Below are 22567 nucleotides of genomic sequence, written 5' to 3' on the forward strand. Positions count from 1 at the left end.
CTAATTCCTCTATGTTAAATATATAGAGTTTGTACAAAAACAATACAAACGACATAAAAAGAACCCAAGCAGACATGAGTCACAAACCATTATGAAAAATAAAGATATTGAGTTTTATGGGTATTAAATGTGCATTTATAAAATTAAATTATAACTTTAATTATTTTATAAATGTCGTATTTTCATATCAAAAGAAGAAAGAAGTTGTAATTATATTATTCTTGTTAAATATTTTATTATTTATTTTTGTTAAATATTATCGATGACTGAGTTTACCTCGTACCCTTCAAAAAACGACAGACAATTTTGTTGCTGCATTTGGGTGCGATCCATTTCCATTTCTAATTCCTCTATGTTAAATATATAGAGTTTGCACAAAAGCAATACAAACGACATAAAAAGAACCCAAGCAGACATGAGTCACAAACCATTATGAAAAATAAAGATATTGAGTTTTATGGGTATTAAATGTGCATTTATAAAATTAAATTATAACTTTAATTATTTTATAAATGTCGTATTTTCATATCAAAAGAAGAAAGAAGTTGTAATTAAAACGATGATTTCTTTTATTTTAATGTGAATTTAACCTTTCATTTATTGCAGAATTACCATATACTATGATAATTTTTTTTGATTTTGTATTAATAAGTGAAAGAAGATTTGACATTTGACAGTTCACATTTCACAGCACAGAACACTACTTTATTTGCTGTCTATGACTAATACTCCTACTTATATATCAGTATTCGTTTATGATTCGTTAACTAAATCCAGTCTGTCGTGCGTATTTTCTTCCCTTGTAATTGTTGTTATTTCGTTTTGTTCTCGTTTCGTTGTTATTGTTAATTATAGTTTATTTGTTGTTTGTTTACTGTTTTTACCCGACTGCAAGAAGGGTTATGTTTTTCGCGCGTATCTTGTATGTATGTATGTAATATTCTTTATTACCTCATATCTTCCAAACCGTTGAACGGATTTACGTAATTCAGATAACGTTAGATTTGTTTTAATAACCCAAGTGTTCTTAGATAGGTGAAATTAGAAAAAAAAACCAACAAGACGACTGTGAGACGCTATAGAATCGGGGTGAAGTTTTTTTTGTGAATATTGCAACATGCGAATCAAATTCAAGGGATTTTTGTGAGAATTTCAAAATAGTATATCATGGCCATGTTAAAAAAACTACAATTAGGAAAACGTTATTTATTAATTCTAATATTAATTAAGTCTATACATAATACGCGAGGCGGACGACTATAAGGTGCGAGGTTTATGAAGTGTAGTTATAAAACACCTAAAATAGACTAAAAGAAATATATTGATTATAAAAATCGGACAAGTGCGAGTCGGATTCGGCCACCGAGGGTTGCGTAGATTTTTTGAATATTTACTTAATTTCGGTTGGACTTAGGTATACATTATCGTACTTTGTAACAAACGTAACCAATAAATCCGAAATTCACCATCTATCGTAACTAAAAAGTGTGAAATAAATAAATTAATTAAACAAATATAAAAACCCGGCATAAATGATATAAAAATTGATCAAACTAAAGTCGGGACCTAATAAAAAATGTAGACGAAATTCTATTCAGTATAATAGGTCCCGACTGTTTTCTAATTGTTTTCTACACTTCTGGACTGAGCTTTTTTTTTCTTTTCAGTTTTTTTATCATTTATGCAGTCGGGTTTTTTATCAGTTTAATTAATTTTATTTAGTTTAGTACGAAAATTAGTGAACCGGAGCCTGGTACTAGCCGGAGCAGTTATTCCGCGTTGCTATTGTTTCCGTCACCAAAAAAGAAACGTACGAATCAATCACCCTTATCGTCCTCCGAGAAAACCGTTTTGATTAATGTGTTTAAATATGTCGAGGAAACCTTATGCTTGCTTCTACATAATAAAGAAACAAAACTATAAGAGTTCTTTATTGCCTACGGAACCCTTAATATAAGTGAAGCATTATCTGTTTGATAAATAACAGGATATATTATATAGGAATATAGAATTAAAAAAATATTTGTTTACCACAGGAAGTTTTATTTCATGATAATATTCGTAAATAATGATAAAATGTTGAGCACCCCTGAGTCAGCTGTTTTTGTTTATTTACATAGTTTAAAATACCTACTCAATCTGACTATAGATCGATCGTTTTTAAAAAACACAATGTAGTAAACAATGTCTGCTACAAGGAAATAACGTAATGGATTTAATTACTTTTTTTGGCAGATTTTTATTCCGGAGTTTAACAGTAAAAATGGTTTATTAAAAAACAATTGGATATTTTTACTACATTTAGATTTTCCGCAAATTTTTGAGTTTGGACTGGGTCAGGATTCAGTATTCTCCTCTCCGGTGATACATGTCGGCATGTTATGTAGTTCTGACACTCTGTTACAATTATTTAAGAAGTGATTTGCGTTCTTATCTTCGTGAACCTTTAGGTCCCGGCCATTTCGATATTCTGACAGACCAGCGGTCATCTGTGAGTCGAGCGACATGACCGGCCCATTTCCATTTGGCTTTAAGTGCGAAGGTTAGGGCGTCTATTATTTTTGTTTTCTGTCTGATGATGGAGTGACGGATTTTGTGATTTTTTTTTTATATTAGTTATGCTTCGTTCCATAGCTCTTTGGCAAGTTTTAATCATTGTTTTTTCCTTTTAGAATTCAGAAAAATTAGAATAATCAGCTTTATAAAAGTTAAAATTCTGTTTGAACTTATTGTCAGCTAGTCTGCCCGGTATTATATTAGGTATATTTATATCAAGCGGTGAGAGGGTCAATGTTACAAATGAGACTATATGAGTAACTGACTGAGCATACAGGACGATTAACGAGGACAAGATCAAGTATTTTTTCCTTATTGTTTAATATTGAGTTACTTTGACGCAGATTTCAGATACAAAATCAAGTAGCTTTTCCACCACGGGTGTAAGTTATCAGTTGAGTTTGTATGCGTATTCCAGTTAATACAACTTAAAGGACATGTCCCAATTTTGTATGGAGACTGGGCCTTTATTCCGAGTGTTAACTAAACAGAACAAATTATTTTTACCTTAGAAGAACATAAAATATAGGACTTAAACCCCAAAATAAAAAATAATTTGGAACCCGCATTTTTTTTAAATTAATTAAATAAAATGTATTTTTTTCATTAACTGACAACATTATCTAAGAATTTTTCATGCTTGTAACTCACACCCTGACAGATTGTCAGTGACCTTCGCGTAGTAGCGTCTTTTATGGCGTTTTTAAAGCAATTTAAGGATTCGATCCCCGCCCCGTTGGTCTACTGTCGTCATCATCATCATCATATCACGATGCATGCGCGTCCACTGCAGGACATAGGCCTTTTATAGGACTTCCAAACATCACGATACTGAGCCGCTACTGTCGAAACCACTGCTAATACATTCTTTCCCGACTAGTTGGAGTGGAATGGCAACAATATTAAAAAAATGGAAAATATTCCTTTTTTTTTTTAAAAGAAATATATAACTCATGACACTCACAAACGTGTCTTTCTAGTGGTAAAAGAATTTTCAAAATCGGTTCAGTACATTCAGAGATTACCCCTACAATATCACTAAGTTCGTGGTATAGTAGGGGTAATCTACCTCTTTATAATATTAGTCTTGTAGATTAAAGTGATCAGTGTAAAGAGATATATTATAGTGACGAGAATACAGAGATGAGTATACAGAGATAGATTATAGAGATGAGTATACACTACTAGATACGAGAGCCGTGATAGCCCAGTGGATATGACCTCTGCCTCCGATTCCGCAGAGTGTGGGTTCGAAACCGGTTCAGAGCATGCACCTCCAACTTTTGAGTTAAGTGCATTTTAAGAAATTAATTATCACGTGTCTCAAACGGTGAAGGAAAAACATCGTGAGGAAACCTGCATACCAGAGAATTTTCTCAATTCTCTGTGTGTGTGAAGGCTGCCAATCCGCATTGGGCCAGCGTGGTGGACTATTGGCCTAACCCCTCTCATTCTGAGAGGAGACTTGAGCTCAGCAGTGAGTCGAATATGGGTTAATAACGACGACCTAATTGTTTTAAGCTTATTAATAAAACTTATTTTCATTAATTTAAACCGATGCCTTGTAGCGAATGACGTCACAGTTTATGATTGGCGTTTGCGGTGGCGTGATAAAAATACAATTTTGTTTTATAAAAATATTTTTGTTTTATAAAAATATTTCAATTACGAGATTATTTTCACAAATAAAAATTTGATTAGAGTTTTTAGGCATCTAAACTGCCTATATGCAAAAAATCTTCTTAGTTTTAAACAGCAGGCGAGTAGCCTATTCAGCTATCAATTCACCTACCATAACTTAATCTGACGTGCTGGTTGAGTATTTCTGAAGTTGGTTTTTTTTTTGGTTGCCCTAAACGTACCCAATATTAAGGGCTTACACTTGGTGGAGGTACTCAACAACGTGCAAGGTATAGTTCCATATCTTCATCTGCCGCGCTCGAATAACTGCAAAAACCCCCTCTTCGTCTCCCCTACTATAAAGTTTTCGTCCATTGGTGATCGATACAAACCACTAGGTATTAGGTATTTTCTAATATATGATACATAGGATTTTACCATTTGGTTAATTTTTATTATTGGGATAAATAAATGAGGAAAATTTTTATTTTGATAAAAAATAGTTATCATACTCTGTATTGCTGTTTTTATTTGACATTTGACCCTACTATCACACTAGTGATGCGCGAGTATTTCACGGTGTATTCAAAAGATCGATTTATCGATAAATTAGAATTTACTCATCAGATTTGATTTTTTTTTTTTTTATTCTTTACAAGTTAGTTGAAGTCAAGGACTTCAATCTCACCTGATGGTAAGTGATGATGCAGTCTAAGATGGAAGCGGGCTAACTTGTTAGGAGGAGGATGAAAATCCACACCCCTTTCGGTTTCTACACGGCATCGTACCGGAACGCTAAATCGCTTGGCGGTACGTCTTAGCCGGTAGGGTGGTAACTAGCCACGGCCGAAGCCTCCCACCAGCCAATTTTATATATTTTTTTATATATTGATATATTTTTTATATATTCATATTTTTATCATCATCATCATCATCATCATCATCATCATCATCATCATCATCATCATATCAGCCGATGGACGTCCACTGCAGGACATAGGCCTTTTGTAAGGACTTTCAAACATCACGATACTGAGCCACCTGCATCCAGCGAATCCCTGCGACTCGCTTGATGTCGTCGGTCTACCTGGTGGGGGGTCGGCCAACACTGCGCTTACTAGTGCGGGGTTGTCATTCCAGCACTTTGGGACCCCAACGTCCATCGGCTCTTCGAACTATGTGCCCCGCCCATTGCCACTTCAGCTTCGCAACTCGTTGAGATATGTCGGTGACTTTGGTGCTTCTGCGGATCTCCTCATTTCTGATTCGATCACGCAGAGATACTCCTAACAAAGCTCGTTCCATCGCCCGCTGTGTGACTCTGAGCTTTTATGAGGACCATAGTTAGCAACCAAGTCTCGGAATCGCCGGACGTACCGCCAAGCGATTTAGCGTTCCGGTACGACGTCGTGTAGAGAAACCGAAAGTTAGCCCATCTTAGATTGCATCATCACTTACCATCAGGTGAGATTGTAGTCAAGGGCTAACTTGTAAAGAATAAAAAAAAATATTATCTATTGCCACGTAAACGTAATTTGAACTCAAATAAAAAGATAAATACTCAAAAACTTCTTTGATTACATACGACTTTTTACGATGTCCCGAAAAGCTTGATGCTTTCGGCGAAATAATACCGCGTTTTAACTCAAAAAGTTGATTTTTCACGATGGCCCGCTTTCGTCGAAAGAATACCGCGTTTTAACTCAAAAAATTCCTAAAGTCCGACAGAAGAAAAATGTGGCAACGCTGAGATAGATATAGTTTGCAAAGATATTAAGGGACTTTCTAGTCGAAAAGTGCTATTACACGGTAAACGACTACTTGAATGATAAATAAAAACAAAAAATAAAATCAGTCTCCCTATCACTCAATCGACAAAAGGCTACGCCCAAACTGGGTATCCATAACTTGTATTATGTAATAAAATGTAACTTGTAATTATTATTATTATATTGTATAATGTAATGTATGGTTCGTTAACAACCCATATTCGGCTCACTGCTGAGCTCGAGTCTCCTCTCAGAGTGAGAGGGGTTAGGCCAATAGTCCACCACGCTGGCCCAATGCGGATTGGCAGACTTCACACACGCAGAGAATTAAGAAAATTCTCTGGTATGCAGGTTTCCTCACGATGTTTTACTTCACCGTTTGAGACACGTGATATTTAATTTCTTAAAATGCACACAACTGAAAAGTTGGAGGTGCATGCCCCGGACCGGATTCGAACCCACACCCTCCGGGATCGGAGGCAGAGGTCATATCCACGGGGCTATCACGGCTCTTAATAATGTATGGTATTGCTTGATATTAAATAAAAAATAAATAAATAAATAAGATTTATCGATATGTGAATAAAGATACATCTCTAATACCATATTATTATATAAAGAGTCGAAAGCTATACCTGTCAAACAGTAGTGATTGTACTTGAAAAGACATAAGACAGTTTAAGTTAATTTTAATTAAGTTAGAACAATTTTTGCAGAATGAGGTAAGTCTTTAAAATTTATTTAATACAAATTTTTATTAAATACAATTTCAATAAAACTATTCAACGGACTTTGAAGATGTATCATACCAAAAACACCTTCAAACCGATAATTTTGATGGACCAATCTGAAAGAGTACGAAGTTTTAATGAAAAAAAATTACAAAATTGGTAAAAAAAAAAATTCATCATCATCTCGACCGACATCCATTGCTGGACATAGACCTTTTGTCTTTAGGCACTTCCAAACACCATGGTGCTGCCTACATCCAGCGACTTCATTTAATAATTATTATTAATTAGTACGAACAAATCCATTTACACTAATTAAGTAGGTACATGAAAAAGAAAAGGAAACAAAACACCACAGTAAAAATAAACAAAAATAAGAAAAATTAAATGAAGAAAAACGAATCCATGCGACATGTCTTCTAGTCAGAGTGCCTAGTGACGCCTCTGGTTAAAGCCATTCTTGTAAGAGATAGGAAGTTATCCACTATAACCCGGGAATGGGTCACTTAGGATCATTGATCGGGTGAGAGTGGATCGATTGGGGTAGACTGGATCTAATACAAGTAATGCATTGAAGTATTACTCATATATCTACTTATTTTATTATAAAATACAAAAAACAATAATAGGCTACTTGCCTTTTTTGTAAACAGCGTTTAAACTGAATTATGGAAGCTATATTTTATTTTGTCCCGTCAATAATAACCAGTAAAAAATTTAATATAAATGAAAAAATATCTACGTAAAATTTTTGCCACCGAAACACAACACATTAGCAAGTGACGTCATTCATACGAGTTTTGTTTTACAAAAATATTATAATTACGAGATTATTTTCACAAATAAAAATGTGATTAGAGTTTCTAGGCCTATGCCAATATGCAAAGAATCTTCTTGGTTTTGTACAGCAGGCGAGTAGCCTATTATTTACGAACTAAACCTAGGCTTGCCAGGTGTCCGGCTTTAGCCGGACATGTTTGGCTTTTTGCGGTCGCGTCCGGCCAAATATGTACGTGTTCGGCCTGTCCGGCATTTGTCAGGCTTTTTGTCAGAGTGGCGATTCTCAGTAACTTAATAACATTTCAAATTCGTAAAAGAGTTTTTTTTATTATAAATATGATGTCCATCTTTTAATAAATATCGAATATGCATATATCTGGCACACTCCATCTTCGATCTCATCCTCACTTTACATCACGTATAAATACTTTTTTCAACAGCCCAGCTGTAAAACAATAAGTTTGGCAATAAAAAAAACATGTCCGGCTTTCAGGGCAAAATGTCCGGCCTTATATAGTGCGAAGTCCGGCCTTTGCATTTTATGGCCTGGCAACCCTAACGAAACCAAACAGTCTTCAAAAAATTTAACAATTACCACATTGTTATGAATTTTCAAGTTAATAGTTCGAAGAGCCGATGGCCGTTGGGGTCCCAAGGTGCTGGAATGGCGACCCCGCACTAGAAAGCGCAGTGTTGGTCGACCCCCCACCAGGTGGACTGACGACATCAAGCGAGTCGCAGACATTCGCTGGATGCAGGCGGCTCAGTATCGTGATGTTTGGAAGTCCCTACAAAAGGCCTATGTCCTGCAGTGGACGTGCATCGGCTGATATGATGATGATGATGATGATGATGATGATGATGATATGAATTTTTATTTCATAACAATGTGGTAATTGTCATGAAATAAAAATTACCACATAGTTATGAAATTATATATTATTTTTCAGTCTAGTAGAACGATAAAGAACAATTTACGACCATTTAAAAAACGTGTCAAAAAGCCTATTAAAAACATGTTTTTTCCAATTCCAGGTTACACGTATTACCGATTTTGATGGCGTTGCTGGTGTCCTGTTCTGCTCAAAGAAGATTTACTGTAAACCCCCAGACCAATACTATCCCATGGAGGCAACAACCAATGCCACAACAAAAAACAGGTCAGAGATTAATAGAGCAAAGAACCAGCGTTGCCAGACGTGCCGATTTTAGCGGGTCGTCTCGCATTTTAAATCAATCAATCAATATTAATTTATTTCGTTAGGCTTATAGTCGAATAATGAGTTCTGCGATCTCTTTTGATGTTTCCTGTGATACCATTTTTATTGAATCAAAAATAGTGATGTGACAAAGTGAACGAACATGATTCACTCAATATGTTCTGAATCAAATTAGTAAATAATTTTAATAAATAGCAGTTACATCTGTTATTTATTAAGATATTTCTCAGTCTATGGCTTAATAATAACATAAAACCTATTTTGAGTCACATGATGAAAATAAAATTATTCTAAGACCTTATTTAATTTGACTAATAACTGAGACAAATAAAATTAAATGAATGCTTTTAATTAATAGATCACATTTTTCATGCTATGTTATTAATGACTAGCAACGCCTGTGACTTCGTCCGCGTAAGTAAGTTATTTACTTCAGTATTATTGTATTTCGGAATTATTAAAGAACAAATGAAAAAAAAAATACACAATAGCAAAGATTTTTTACTATCTCTAAAAAATTTACTTTTTATCTACTATCTCTATTTCTGTTCAAAATTCCTCTTTAAGAGTGATGATCTGAGGCACTATTTTTTACCTATACAGAACAGGACATCACTATGACAATAAATATGGTATCATTATTTTAAAAAGTGACATTAGCATCTGTCAAGTACAAGCACTTTTGAAACGTCAGGTATTAATATTAAAAGACAATGGTGACAATAATTAGTCGAAAACTGAAAATTTAAGGACATTTTATATGGAGTATAAGTCCCAATTTTATATGGAGGTTGGGCCTTTATTCCGAGTGTCAGCTAAGCAGAACAAATTATGTTTATCTTAAAAGAACATAAAATATAGGGCTTAAATCCCAAAATATCTTTTTTGGAACACGCATTTTTTTAAATTAATTAAATAGAATGTATTTTTTTCATTAGCTGACAACATTTTTTTTTGTGTACTGCTTCTATGTTTACGATTTAATGTTTCTTTTTTTTTATTCTTTACACGTTAGCCCTTGACTACAATCTCACCTGATGGTAAGTGATGATGCAGTCTAAGATGGATGGCTAACTTGTTAAGAGGAGGATGAAAATCCACAACCCTTTCGGTTTCTACACGGCATCGTACCGGAACGCTAAATCGCTTGGCGGTACGTCTTTGCCGGTAGGGTAGTAACTAGCCACGGCCGAAGCCTCCCACCAGCCAGACCTGGACAAATTAAGAAAATCTCAATCTGCCCAGCCGGGGATCGAACCCAGGATCTCCGTCTTGTAAATCCACCGCGGATACCACTGCGCCACGGAGGCCGTCAAAACTTGTGTCATATTGACATTTGACAATATTACATGACATTGACAGCTTACACCGGATATGAATTCAATTCCAGGTGTTTTTATTGGCTGTTTTGTACACTTACTGTATTATATGTTTAATTTGTAGACAACAAAAAATATTATCTAATTAATGCGGTTTCCAAAAAATCTGAAAATTATTTTCTCAACAGCAATTTGTATCTTCTATCCGTAAAATACTATCGACCTGCTTATAAATTATAAATAATAAAGGCCCATTTTGGGACATGTTCTTTACGAGGGTTCCAAACGCGCCTCGAACCGAGAAAGAGCTTATCGGCCCCGTGGCGCAGTGGGTAGTGACCCTGCTTTCTGCATCCACGGCCGTGGGTTCGATTCCCACAACTGGAAAATATTTGTGTGATGAGCATGGGTTTTTTCCAGTGTCTGTGTGTATTTATACATTATATAAGTATTTATATGTAGTATATAAATATAAATGTATATGAATATTATAATATCAACTATCTTAGTACCCATAACACAAGCTACTCTGTATGCTTACTTTGGGGCTAGATAGTGATGTGTATTGTTTAAGTATATTTATTTATAAAAAAAAAAATAGTACGACTTTTCTGTAAGCTTGTGTTTAATAAAAAATTTCACAAAAAATACAACTGACTTCAAAATCACAAAAATGTTTTTACTAAACTATAAAGTGAAAAATCATATGAGCTACCTTCTGATCAGTATGAAGGCGGTACCAAGTTAGTGCTGCGTTGATCAAAGCTGTTCCTGAAAATCCTAAATCTTTATGGTATATAAACTGCTTGATACATCACAAAATTGGTACCGCCTTCATACTGATCAGAAGGTACACATACACATAAAGGTAGCACATAAAGGTATACACATAAAGGTAAGGAAGGTACACATGATCAGAAGGTAGCACATACGATGTTATTTATCACTTTTTAGTTTACTTGAGTTGAGTTCATAAAATTTCACTCCCTCTTTATCCAGACGTACGATGAATGTCCAAAAAAAATGTAGAAGGTATGAAATTATGAGAACCAATGGGAAGTTTTCTAACTGTCCTCCGTTTTCATCACCAAACCCTTAATTCAGTCACAAACCATATGGGTGGAAAGTTCTCATCAATATAATTTATCAAGTCCATATTGTGAACCGTCGAGGAGTTCCCTGTCCATCGTCTTTATCAGCAGATTCCTAATACAGTCACAATCCATCTAAGTGGAATGTTCTTATCAATACAAATTAATCAAGCCCAAACAAAATGTAACTGCTGTTGATCGTTGACGAGTTCCACCGTCTATGTTTTGGCTCCATCATCAGACCAACCTTCATAAAATTCTAGTGGTTTAAAATACCTAATGAAAAAACTAACAAACGTACTAGCCGTCTATACGATTTTCGAAAGTTCCCCTCGATTTCTCAAAGATGCCATCATTGGATACCAACATGATAAAAATGGGACCACCCTGGAAGACAAACAAAAAAAAAGAATTTTCAAAATCGGTCCACAAATGACTGAAATATCGCTGGACATACATAAAAAAAAACATACATACAGCCGATCTTAGAACCTCCTCCTTTTTGGAAGTTGGTTAAAAATTATTCCCCTCTGTGTTCTCATTACCGTCGATTTCTGAATTCCTATAGAATACTAATTTCATTGTAATTTCTTTGTAATCCATAGGAATTAGGTAGAATCCATATTAGGTTAAAGGATTAGCTGTATATTAAATACATTAGAAAAAAAAAACAAAGTAAATCGACAATAATTTGAAATTTAAAATTTTCATGTTTTTTGCACGAAAATTGCGAATCAGCCTTAAAAAACTGTCATCATCCCTACCTCTGTGCAGGTACGTCAAATGGCGAGAGCTGCTTCACCACAGATCAGCAAGAAGGCGTATGTGTCAAATATACCATGTGTATGGACGAACCGCCAAAAATCGACGCCACCCGCGCCTTCGTATACAGGTAATAATCTATTATGTAAAAGTAGGTAAAAATTTATTAATTCCTAGCAGACGACCAAAACTTCGTCCGCCCTTCATTATAATTCAGCTCACTGCTAAGCTCGAGTCTCTTCTCAGAATGAGAGGGGTTAGGTTAGGTTTGGACTAACCCAGAGCGTGGTTAAAAAAAAGAATTTCATATCCAAAGACGTGTTTTGTAGAAGTAGTGAGGGACCTATTGCCATCCTTGTTCTTTTTACTATGTGTAATATAAGTAAGAGTGTGACACAAAAGGGGATAAATAACCAAAAGAAGGTGAAAAATAAAACACTACGCAATCGACCATATTTTGGTCGATACACATTGGGGTGAAACGCAAAGACCTTATACTTATAATTAATTAATCCAAGTGTAAGTAAGCAGATTCTAAAATAATATATTTTTACTCACAATAAATTAGGTAGATGTAAGTAGCATAGTTATGTAGCATCAATATTTATTAGTATACTTACACAATCGTTTTTCAAACAATTAGTACTATGTCCTGTTTTGTCATGGTCACCTAATTAGAAAAGGACACACAACCACGGAGAGCCCTCTCGCTCGGACCGTTTTCTTCGCCATGGTGCACAGTCTAGTTAGTAAGTATAAGGTCTTTGGTGAAACGTCATTGACCAAATTTTGGTCGGTTACACATTAGAGTGGAGTGGAGTCAATGTAAATAATTCATAACTATAACATTTTAATATAATTTATTAAACGGAACCCTACAACGCGCGTGGTGCGCGCACTGGACCGGTTTTTAGGGTTCCCTGAATGGGCTTTGCTATTTAAAACATTATTTTTTCTACGTTCAGGAGCCAAGACACAAGCCAATGCCCGTTCCTCCAGATCTGTTGTCCCCGTAACAGAATACGTACGACCCCAGTTGTGCCCCCCATCAACCCCACTACAGGCTGCGGGTACAGCAACATAGGCGCTGGAGTTTTCAGACAGACTGGCACCACCGCCAGTGGACGAGCTGACTTCGCAGAGTTCCCCTGGATGGTCGCTTTGTTGAAGAAAACGTAAGTCACTTGAAAGCTCAGACCAATTATTGTATAGGACCTGCCTCGCTAGACGTAACTTTTCTGTCAAAGTATATGATCAACGATCTAATGCGATTTAAAAAACTGTGTCTATAGAATTGATGTTTTATAGTTGTAATCGCGTTCGTCGGTTAAAGAGCTCCGTAAAAATACCTTTTTGTGTAATTGAATGGTGTAAAAAACGGGCAAAAACTTCTAGTTTAGTATAAGAAATGTATCAAATCTAAGCTAGTTTTCTTCAGAAAATGACAGACAATTTTGTTCGTGACTATGAGTGCGATACAGGTCCTTCTATAATTGGTCTGAGTTTAAAGGACATGCCCCAATTTTGTATGGAGCCTGGGCCTTTATTCCGAGTGTCAACTAAGCAGAACAAATTATTTTTATCTTAAAAGAACATAAAATAAAGGGCTTATAATTCAAAATAAAAAAAGTTTTGGATCCCGCATGCGGGTTCCAAAAATAATTATGAAAATTATTCTCTCGACAGCAATTTGTATCTTCTATCGTCATCAACCCATATTCGGCTCACTGCTGAGCTCGAGTCTCCTCTCAGAATGAGAGGGGTTAGGCCAATAGTCCACCACGCTGGCCCAATGCGGATTGGCAGACTTCACACACGCAGAGAATTAATATAATTCTCTGGTATGCCGGTTTCCTCACGATGTTTTCCTTCACCGATTGAGACACGTGATATTTAATTTCTTAAATGCACACAACTGAAAAGTTGGAGGTGCATGCCCCGGACCGGATCCGAACCCACACCCTCCGGAATCGGAGGCAGAGGTCATATCCACTGGGCTATCACGGCTCTTGTATCTTCTATGCGATCTAATTAATACGGGTTCCGAAAATTATGAAAATTATTCCCTCAACAGCAATTTGTATCTTCTATCCGTAAAAAATACTATCGACCTGCTTATAAATTATAAATAATAAAGGCCCATTTTGGGACATGTCCTTTAAATTTAATTAAATTGGTACTTAATTTCAAATACATTTTACATTCATTTTAAATTATATACATTTATTGGATATTTATTGACATTTAAATTTATTAGTTGCTTATGACTTATTTCTGTTATAATTTAATTTTTTTCTTTTTATTGTATGACTAGCGGACGCCCGCGATTTCGTCCGCGTGAAACTCGATGTAAACTACCCCTACCTACCCCTACCCCTACCCTACCCTACCCTACCCTACCCCTACCCCTACCCCTACCCTACCCGTACCCCTACCCTACCCTACCCCTACCCCTGCCCTACCCTACCCTACCATACCATACCCCTACAATATTTGTTTGTAGTATATGCTATGTATCAGAGATGGCGCTGTATGTGAAAAAAGATTTTCCCGCTTTTCTGTTGTTTTTTTTTCCTGAATTTTCTTTGCTATAAACCTCACGGAGCCCGAGACCTTTCCAACGAATGCAAAACCTTAGAAATCGGTTCGTGCGTTCTGGAGTTATAGCATCAGGAAGGAAAACCTGACTTATTTTTATATAGTAAAGAAGATTAATTTGTTTAATTTTATAATTTATTAGTATTCATTGTAATTATTTAACAATTCAATCAATAGGACACTTGACGTAAATGTAATTTGTAGTTTTAAGTGTAGGTAGTTTAATTTTTAAGTTTAACTGGACAACAAATAACAATGCTGTATATCATCATTATGAACCTATATTCGGCTCACTGCTGAGCTCGAGTCTCCTCTTAGAATGAGAGGGGTTAGGCCAATAGTTCACCACGCTGGCCCAATGCGGATTGGCAGACTTCACACACGCAGAGAATTAAGAAAATTCTCTGGTATGCAGGTTTTTTCACGATGTTTTCCTTCACCGTATGAGACACGTGATATTTAATTTCTTAAAATGCACACAACTGAAAAGTTGGAGGTGCAAGCCCCGGACCGGATGCGAACCCACACCCTCCAAAATCTGAGGCAGAGGTCATATCCACTGGGCTATCACGGCCTACATGCTGTATATACTTTTAAAAGATGGCTTCGTTTAGCACTAGAACTTTTTAAGTTTACCTATGTGAAGATTATTTAATTTAATTTACAGTAATGGTGGTAATTATAGTCGAAAACAAAAAAACAAAGTTATCAATTTAAGTAATTGTAAAATTATGAAAAAAGTTTGTATATGTGGATGTCAAGGAGGTTTTTTTTTTAATTTTTTTTTATGAGTTTCACCGGCTTCACCGCTGCTTGTAAAGACTCATTCTGGATCATCTTTATTCTGTGGCTGATACAATGATAATGATGGCGTATAACTTGGTATTGTGGTTCACAGCGATGGTGTCTGGAACGACAAGGACTACATAGGAGGAGGGACCCTCATAAGCCCGTCTGTCGTCCTAACCGCCGCACACAAGGTTGACTCGTTAAGGCCAAATCAGGTATGTTTGTCATTCCAATGTTGGTTTTGTTTCTTTATTTGGGACTAGCGGACGCCCTTCGTCTGCGAGGAGTTTAGTTTTTCACAAATCCCTCGGGAACCATGAATTTCTCCGGGACAAAAAGTAGCCTATGTGTTAATCCAGGCAGCTAGTTTATTATATATATATATATATATACCAAATTTCAGGTAATTGGTTCAGTAGTCGAGGCGTAAAAGACTAAAATACCATACACAGTAGGATCAGTAGGACTAGCAGATTCTGCATGGTTTTACCCGCGTGGTCCCCGTTCCAGTAGGAAAACGGGGATATAATATCATCGGGGATATAATCTGTAGAGATGTATTGATTGAAGTTAATTTGTTAGTAAAATTAGGCAAACTTATGCGTGTCAAGGAATTTAATGAAACGAAATCGAGGAACTTAAAGCACTGTTTATTTGATATTAGTTTATTTTATAATTTCCAACAATTCGACGCATGTTTTTTTTATTTAGTTTTTTTTTTGGTTTTGTCATTACTTAAGAGAAATATTTTTAACAAAAATGTTTAACCGACTTCCAAATCGCAAAAATAAACTAAACAGCGAAAAATAACATCGTATGTACCTTCTGATCACTTTGAAGGCGGTGCCAACACAGTGATGCATTAACTCAAACCGTTAAAATCGTAAAATTTTAGGATTTTCAGACGATTTTTTTCCCGTAGTTCTTTCAGAAAGAAATACACCGCTGGTTTGGCACTCTCTTCAAAGTGATTAGCTGTTATTTTTTGCTTTTTATTTTTGTGATTTTGAAGTCCGTTGAACTTTTTTATTGAAAAGATTTTTTGATTTATTGAAGACGCTGTCCACAGCTCAAGTGCCGCGCCGGTGAGTGGGAGACGCAGAATGAGAACGAATACCTTCCATACCAGGAACGTGACGTCGACAGAATCAACACACATCTAGAGTTTGCGAGACGTAAGTCATTGCATTTTTGATGATGATGATGATGATGATGATGATGATGATGATGATGATGATGATGATGATGATGATGATGATGATGATGTTGATGACGATGACGATGACGATGACGATGACGATGACGATGACGATGACGATGACGATGACGATGACGATGACGACGACGATGACGACGACGATGACGACGACGACGACGACGACGACGACGACGACGACGACGACGACGACGGTGACGGTGACGGTGACGGTGACGATGACGGTGACGGTGACGATGACGGTGACGGTGACGGTGACGGTGACGGTGACGGTGACGGTGACGATGACGGTGACGATCACGATCACGATCACGATCACGATGATGATGACGATGATGACGATGATGATGATGATGATGATGATGATGATGATGATGATGATGATGATGATGATGATGTAAATGATGTTAATGTTTTAGTGGACGCCCACTACGATGCCGCGCTGCTGTTCCTGGTGACGCCGTTCACAATCCAGGGGCACATCAATTTGGCGTGTCTCGCGCCCACTCTCCCTCCCCCCGGGACTGTTTGCTACGGCATGGGGTGGGGCAAGGACTTCACCAACTCCCAATACAACGCCCATGTGCTGAAGAAGGTAGTTGAACAAAACTAACCCTCACATTTCTATCATAAAAACTCTTTGCTAAGATTTTAAATAGTACCGTTCGTTTTTAGACGGATGATAAAAGTTTAATATTATATTACGGCACATGTGCGTAATGAGATACATTACGATATTGAAATTGGTGAAATAAGCGATACTTTACTAGCAAATGTGTTATTTAAACTAATAATAAAGAATATTACTTACATACATACATACAAGAAATACACGCTAAAAACATAACATAACATACACTCGGGTAAAAACTACAAAAAAAAAAACAAAAATGTAACATGTTTTTATTATTGTAACAAAAATGTATTATGCTTTTATTATTGTAACAAAAATATAAAATGTTTTTATTATTGTAACACAAATGTATTATGCTTTTGTTATTGTAACTAAAATGTAAAATGTTTTTATTATTGTAACAAAAATGTAAAATGTTTTTATTATCGTAACAAAAATGTAAAATGTTTTTATTATTGTAACAAAAATGTAAAATGTTTTTGTTATTGTAACAAAAATTATTATGCTTTTATTATTGTAACTAAAATGTAAAATGTTTTTATTATTGTAACAAAAATGTAAAATGTTTATGTTATTGTACCAAAAATGTAAAATGTTTTTATTATTGTAACAAAAATGTAAAATGTTTTTATTATTGTAACAAAAATATAAAATGTTTTTATTATTGTAACAAAAATGTATGTATGCTTTTATTATTGTAACAAAAATGTAAAATGTTTTTATTATTCCAGATACCCTTACCCCTAGTCGACAAAGCGGATTGTGAAAGGATGCTGCGCAAAACGATTCTGGGACCACAATATACCGTGCACAGGACCCTGACCTGCGCAGGAGGATATGCCGACGTAGACACTTGCATGGGTGACGGTGGGGCGCCTCTTGTCTGTCCTATCGGGGTAAGTTCCACCTCTAACTCATCTATACAGTGGTGTGCCTTAGAGTACCACGGCCCAGATATGACCTCTGCCTCCGATTCCTTTTTTTTTTTTTATTCTTTACAAGTTCCGGAAGGGGTAGGTCCAGGGCATGCATCTTTTTTTTTATTCTTTACAAGTTAGCCCTTGACTACAATCTCACCTGATGGTAAGCGATAATGTAGTCTAAGATGGAAGCGGGCTAACTTGTTAGGAGGAGGATGAAAATCCACACAACTTTTCGATTTCTACACGACATCCGGAACGCTAAATCGCTTGGCGGTACGTCTTTGTCGGTAGGGTGGTAAAACACGGCCGAAGCCTCCCACCAGCCAGACCTGGACCAATTAAGAAAATCTCGATCGGCCCTTCCGGGGATCGAACTCAGGACCTCCGTTTTGTAAATCCACCGCACATACCACTGCGCTACGGAGGCCGTCAAGGCAGATAGAGCGTAACATGAAATACTTATACCACCACAAATCCTACTTCCTACTAATATTATAAACGCGAATGTTTGAAAGGATGTACGTTTGGATGTTTGTTACTCTTTAACGCCGTAATTACTGAACCGATTTGGCTGACATATAAAACGAAGATCGATAATACCGTGCATAAACACATGGGTTTTTTTTCAACCCGGAAAAATCAACGGGTTTCGCGAGATTTGTGAAAAACTAAATTTCATGCGGACGAAGTTGGGGTTGTCCGCTAGTTAAAGAATAAAAGACAGATAGAGCGTGCGGTACACGGCAAAATACAGCCATTCAAAATACAAATACAAAAATTAAATTATAAATAAATTATTAATTCAAATACATTCTCGAGTCAGTACGACACGAAGCGTCGCATCAGTAATTTTCAATATTATTCAAGAATAATGGCGTCTTATGTTTTTAAATGTATTAAAAACTGTTCACAAAAACTAAAAAAAAAGTGCATCTTTAATCTGTGATGGCATACATAAGTATATCGTTGTCCTCAGGACCCAAGTGAGACGCGCTACATGGTGGTGGGTATGACGGCATACGGGCTCGACAGGTGTGGTATAGACGGCGTGCCCGGCGTCTACGTCAACGTGCCAAAACTGTACCGCTGGATCACGTCGCAGGTGGACGTCGCGCAAATCTAGACCCACGAACAACATCATGACATGAAGCGTTGGACGTCTTCGCCGCAACAGCCTTTGGAATAATTTCCGATACTTTATTGTTTGTCCTATAAATTTTATACAAATAAATATGTCGCTAACGCATTGAAACTGAGGCGAACAAAATTTATTTATTTATTTCATATTTTATACCCAATTGTTCAACGGCCTTCGGCGGGGATTTGTGATAGGGTCTCCGAGGGTTCCCAACTTAGGGGATTTCCCCCCAGATTTAGGGGGCAAATGAGTGAAATGGGATTTTTTTAGGCGTCTGAAATTTTCAGGGATTTTTTGACTCTTTAATATTTTTAAATTGATGACAAATTTATTATTTTCTTGACCTAGCGACTTATAACGACATATAATACGTTATTCTACAACCACTCTGAGGCAACTGGCGGTAATTTTCATCGAATAAAAAAAATTGTTAAATTTATTCATTGTCACATGTATGATTTCAAAAAATCTGAATCTTCAGATAAAGACGTAGTATTTTGTTTGTATTAAATATAGACTTTTGAAATATATTACAGCATATTATTTCTAAATTATTATGAATTTATATTTTTTAGGGGGTCAACTCAATAATTAAGGCGATTTTAGGGGTTTTTGACACAAACTTTAGGGATAAATATTTTGAAGAGTTGGTAACACTGGTCTCCGACCATGGCTTCAGCTGAGCATTATGGCCGCGCATTCAGTTGTACACCGGCCTTCGGCCAGGGGTTTGTAGGTAGGTAGGGCCTATGACCATGGCTTCGGCTAGGCACTTTACCCAAGCAAATAAAACGTTCAGTTGCAAACTGGCCTGGCATAAAACATGCGAAAATATAAATAGACGCAGCGAAGGAGTTGAAATTGTACATCGATTTTTACGCGGATGAAGTCATCTGCTAAGGATCAAGGATAGATTAATAATTCCGTCTATCCATATAACACATGGATAGTTGGAATTATTTGAATTCATCATCATAATCATATCAGCCGATGGACGTCCACTGCAGGACACAGGCCTTTTGTAGGGACTTCCAAACATCACGATACTGAGCCGCCTACTGTCGTCACTCCACCTGGTGAGGGGTCGACCCTGGGCTTACTAACTTAACATAGCTCGTTCCATTGCCCGCTGTGTGACTGTGTCTTTTTTTTTGTGTTATAAATAAATATACTTAAACAATACACATCCCTATCTAGCCCCAAAGTAAGCATACAGAGTAGCTTGTGTTATGGGTGCTAAGATAGTTGATATTATAATATTGATATACAATTATATACTACATATAAATACTTATATAATGTATAAATACACACAGACACTGGAAAACACCCATGCTCATCACACAAATATTTTCCAGTTGTGGGAATCGAACCCACGGCCGTGGATGCAGAAAGCAGGGTCACTACCCACTGCGCCACGCGGCCGTCTCTTCCTCTGAGTATTTGAATTACTTTGTATGAAAAAATAAAAAAAAATTTTTTTAGTTAAAAAAAATTTAATATGCAGTTCGGCTCCTACAAGTAGACTTGTGACCTTGTAAATAAATAAACTTATTTATTTATTTATTTACATGAAATATGCCCAGAGAATTACAGTTTCCCAATTCGCTTCCCGAGCATAAATAGTATCTAACTTCAACAATCAACAGTGTTTGAGTGAACTCACAAAGGCTGCCCAGTGGGCTATTTGTTATAGTACCTAGGTAAAATAAGTTTTTTTGATTTTTTATTGTTTTAGTGTTGTGTTACTTGTAAATTGTGTATGGCTATACTAGCGAATTGGGGATGACCTGTAATGCTAGTGTAACTTTGTAAATAAATAAATAAAAATCTAATATATAAATTCTCTCACAGTTTTCGTTGCCATACTCCTCCGAAACGGCTTGACCGATTTTGACGAAATTGTTTGTGCTTATCCGGTATCTATGAGAATAGGCCAACATCTATTTTTCAAAACCCTAAATCCTAGGGGTAAAAGTAGGGTATGTTAGAAAATTAAATAAGAAGACATTTGTATTAACGGATATGCTACATTATATGTTACAATCTGGTTATAACTGTAGTGTTGTCAATATACGTAGGTACCATGACGTATAATGACGAGTAATTCTTTGTTCTTAAAATTAAACTAAAATATACGAAACTAAACTAAAATAAATAAATAGATTTAAAAACGTATATTGACATAATTCATAAATGAAGTTATGTCAATATCCGTATAGATAAAAGATTGATGTTTGACTATATTTTGTTCTTGTTGTTTATTCCGTTGGAAAGGTATAAAAACGTGGCTTCATGGATGAGGCGGGCTCAGTTTTTGTGATTATAATCGAAGAGTTGTGTTATTAAAGTGGTGTGTTTGTGAACCTCGAGTTTCTTTTCTCTCCACCCCTAATATCAGAAGTGGGATATGCTGAACGCTGTAAATTGACCGCAGGTGACATCTGGTTTTTATATTTGTATATTTGTGAAATGGCTTTCATTTAATTTTTTTTTTTAAATTCGTGACTTATTTATTATTTACGTTAGAATACAATTTCTGGGAGTGGTTTACCAACAAAAGTGTTGTTAGTTTAACGATTTGGTTTTTATACTTACCCACACCTTTTTATAAATGTGTCTCTTATCTTATTATAAATGTGTACTTAATAATATTGGATTAAATCTGTTACGCTTGATAATTAATTTTTGTAATCGTAATTAATAATCAACAAAACAGTATGATCTGAAATGATTCTTTATTCGATGAATACTTTTTCTGCCCTCCACATTTTCTATTTTTAGCTTTAAAAATTGAGGCACTCGGTAAACCAAACAAAGTTGGACTAACAACTCAACGCGCAAGCGAGGATGTAGCTCCGTCCAGCCGGGCGCTCTGCTGGCGCCGCAGCCGAGAGCTCAACAGGAGCCTAGCCGGCGTCGCAGCCGGCGTCGCAGCCGGCGTCGCAGCCGGCGTCGTAGCCGGGCTTTCAGCCGGCGTCCAGCCGGCGACACAGCCAGGCGTTCGGCCGGCGTCGAAGCCGGGCGTTCGGCCGGCGTCGAAGCCGGGCGTTCGGCCGGCGTCGAAGCCGGGCGTTCGGCCGGCGTCGAAGACGGGCGTTCAGCCGGCGTCGAAGCCGGGCGTTCAGCCGGGCGTTCAGCCGGGCGTTCAGCCGGCGTCCCAGCTGGCATCGCAGCCGGGCGTTCAGCCGTCGTCGAAGCCGGGCGTTCAGCCGGCATCGCAGCCGGGCGTTCAGCCGGCGTCCCAGCCGGCGACACAGTCGGGCGTTCAGCCGGCGTCGCAGCCGGGAGTTCAGCCGGCGTCGCAGCCGGGAGTTCAGCCGGCGTCCCAGCCGGCGTCGCAGCCGGCGACACAGCCGGGCGTTCAGCCGGCGTCCCAGCTGGCATCACAGCCGGGCGGGCAGCCGGCATCAAACAGCAT

At 37.0% G+C, this 22567-nt stretch overlaps 1 protein-coding gene across 1 annotated transcript; it reads left to right on the forward strand.

The window, feature by feature from the left end:
- The first annotated feature begins 6591 nt into the window (after positions 1-6591).
- Positions 6592-19801, forward strand: LOC128199648 (phenoloxidase-activating factor 2-like). Its single transcript, XM_052890017.1, has 9 exons — positions 6592-6667; positions 8492-8616; positions 11861-11978; positions 12814-13023; positions 15345-15450; positions 16305-16410; positions 16871-17046; positions 17817-17981; positions 18985-19801. Exons 1-9 carry the CDS (start codon positions 6663-6665, stop codon positions 19129-19131), a joined length of 1158 nt encoding a protein of 385 aa, XP_052745977.1. The 5' UTR covers positions 6592-6662; the 3' UTR covers positions 19132-19801.
- Positions 19802-22567: the final 2766 nt, after the last annotated feature.

Source organism: Bicyclus anynana, chromosome 26, assembly GCF_947172395.1.
Source record: "Bicyclus anynana chromosome 26, ilBicAnyn1.1, whole genome shotgun sequence".
NCBI lineage: Eukaryota > Metazoa > Arthropoda > Insecta > Lepidoptera > Nymphalidae > Bicyclus > Bicyclus anynana.

Excerpts from the sequence above, each read along its gene's own strand:
- LOC128199648 (XM_052890017.1), top strand. Across the intron at positions 8,617-11,860 it reads AATGCCACAACAAAAAACAG|GTACGTCAAATGGCGAGAGC; the intron begins GTCAGAGATTAA and ends ACCTCTGTGCAG. Across the intron at positions 15,451-16,304 it reads ACTCGTTAAGGCCAAATCAG|CTCAAGTGCCGCGCCGGTGA; the intron begins GTATGTTTGTCA and ends CGCTGTCCACAG.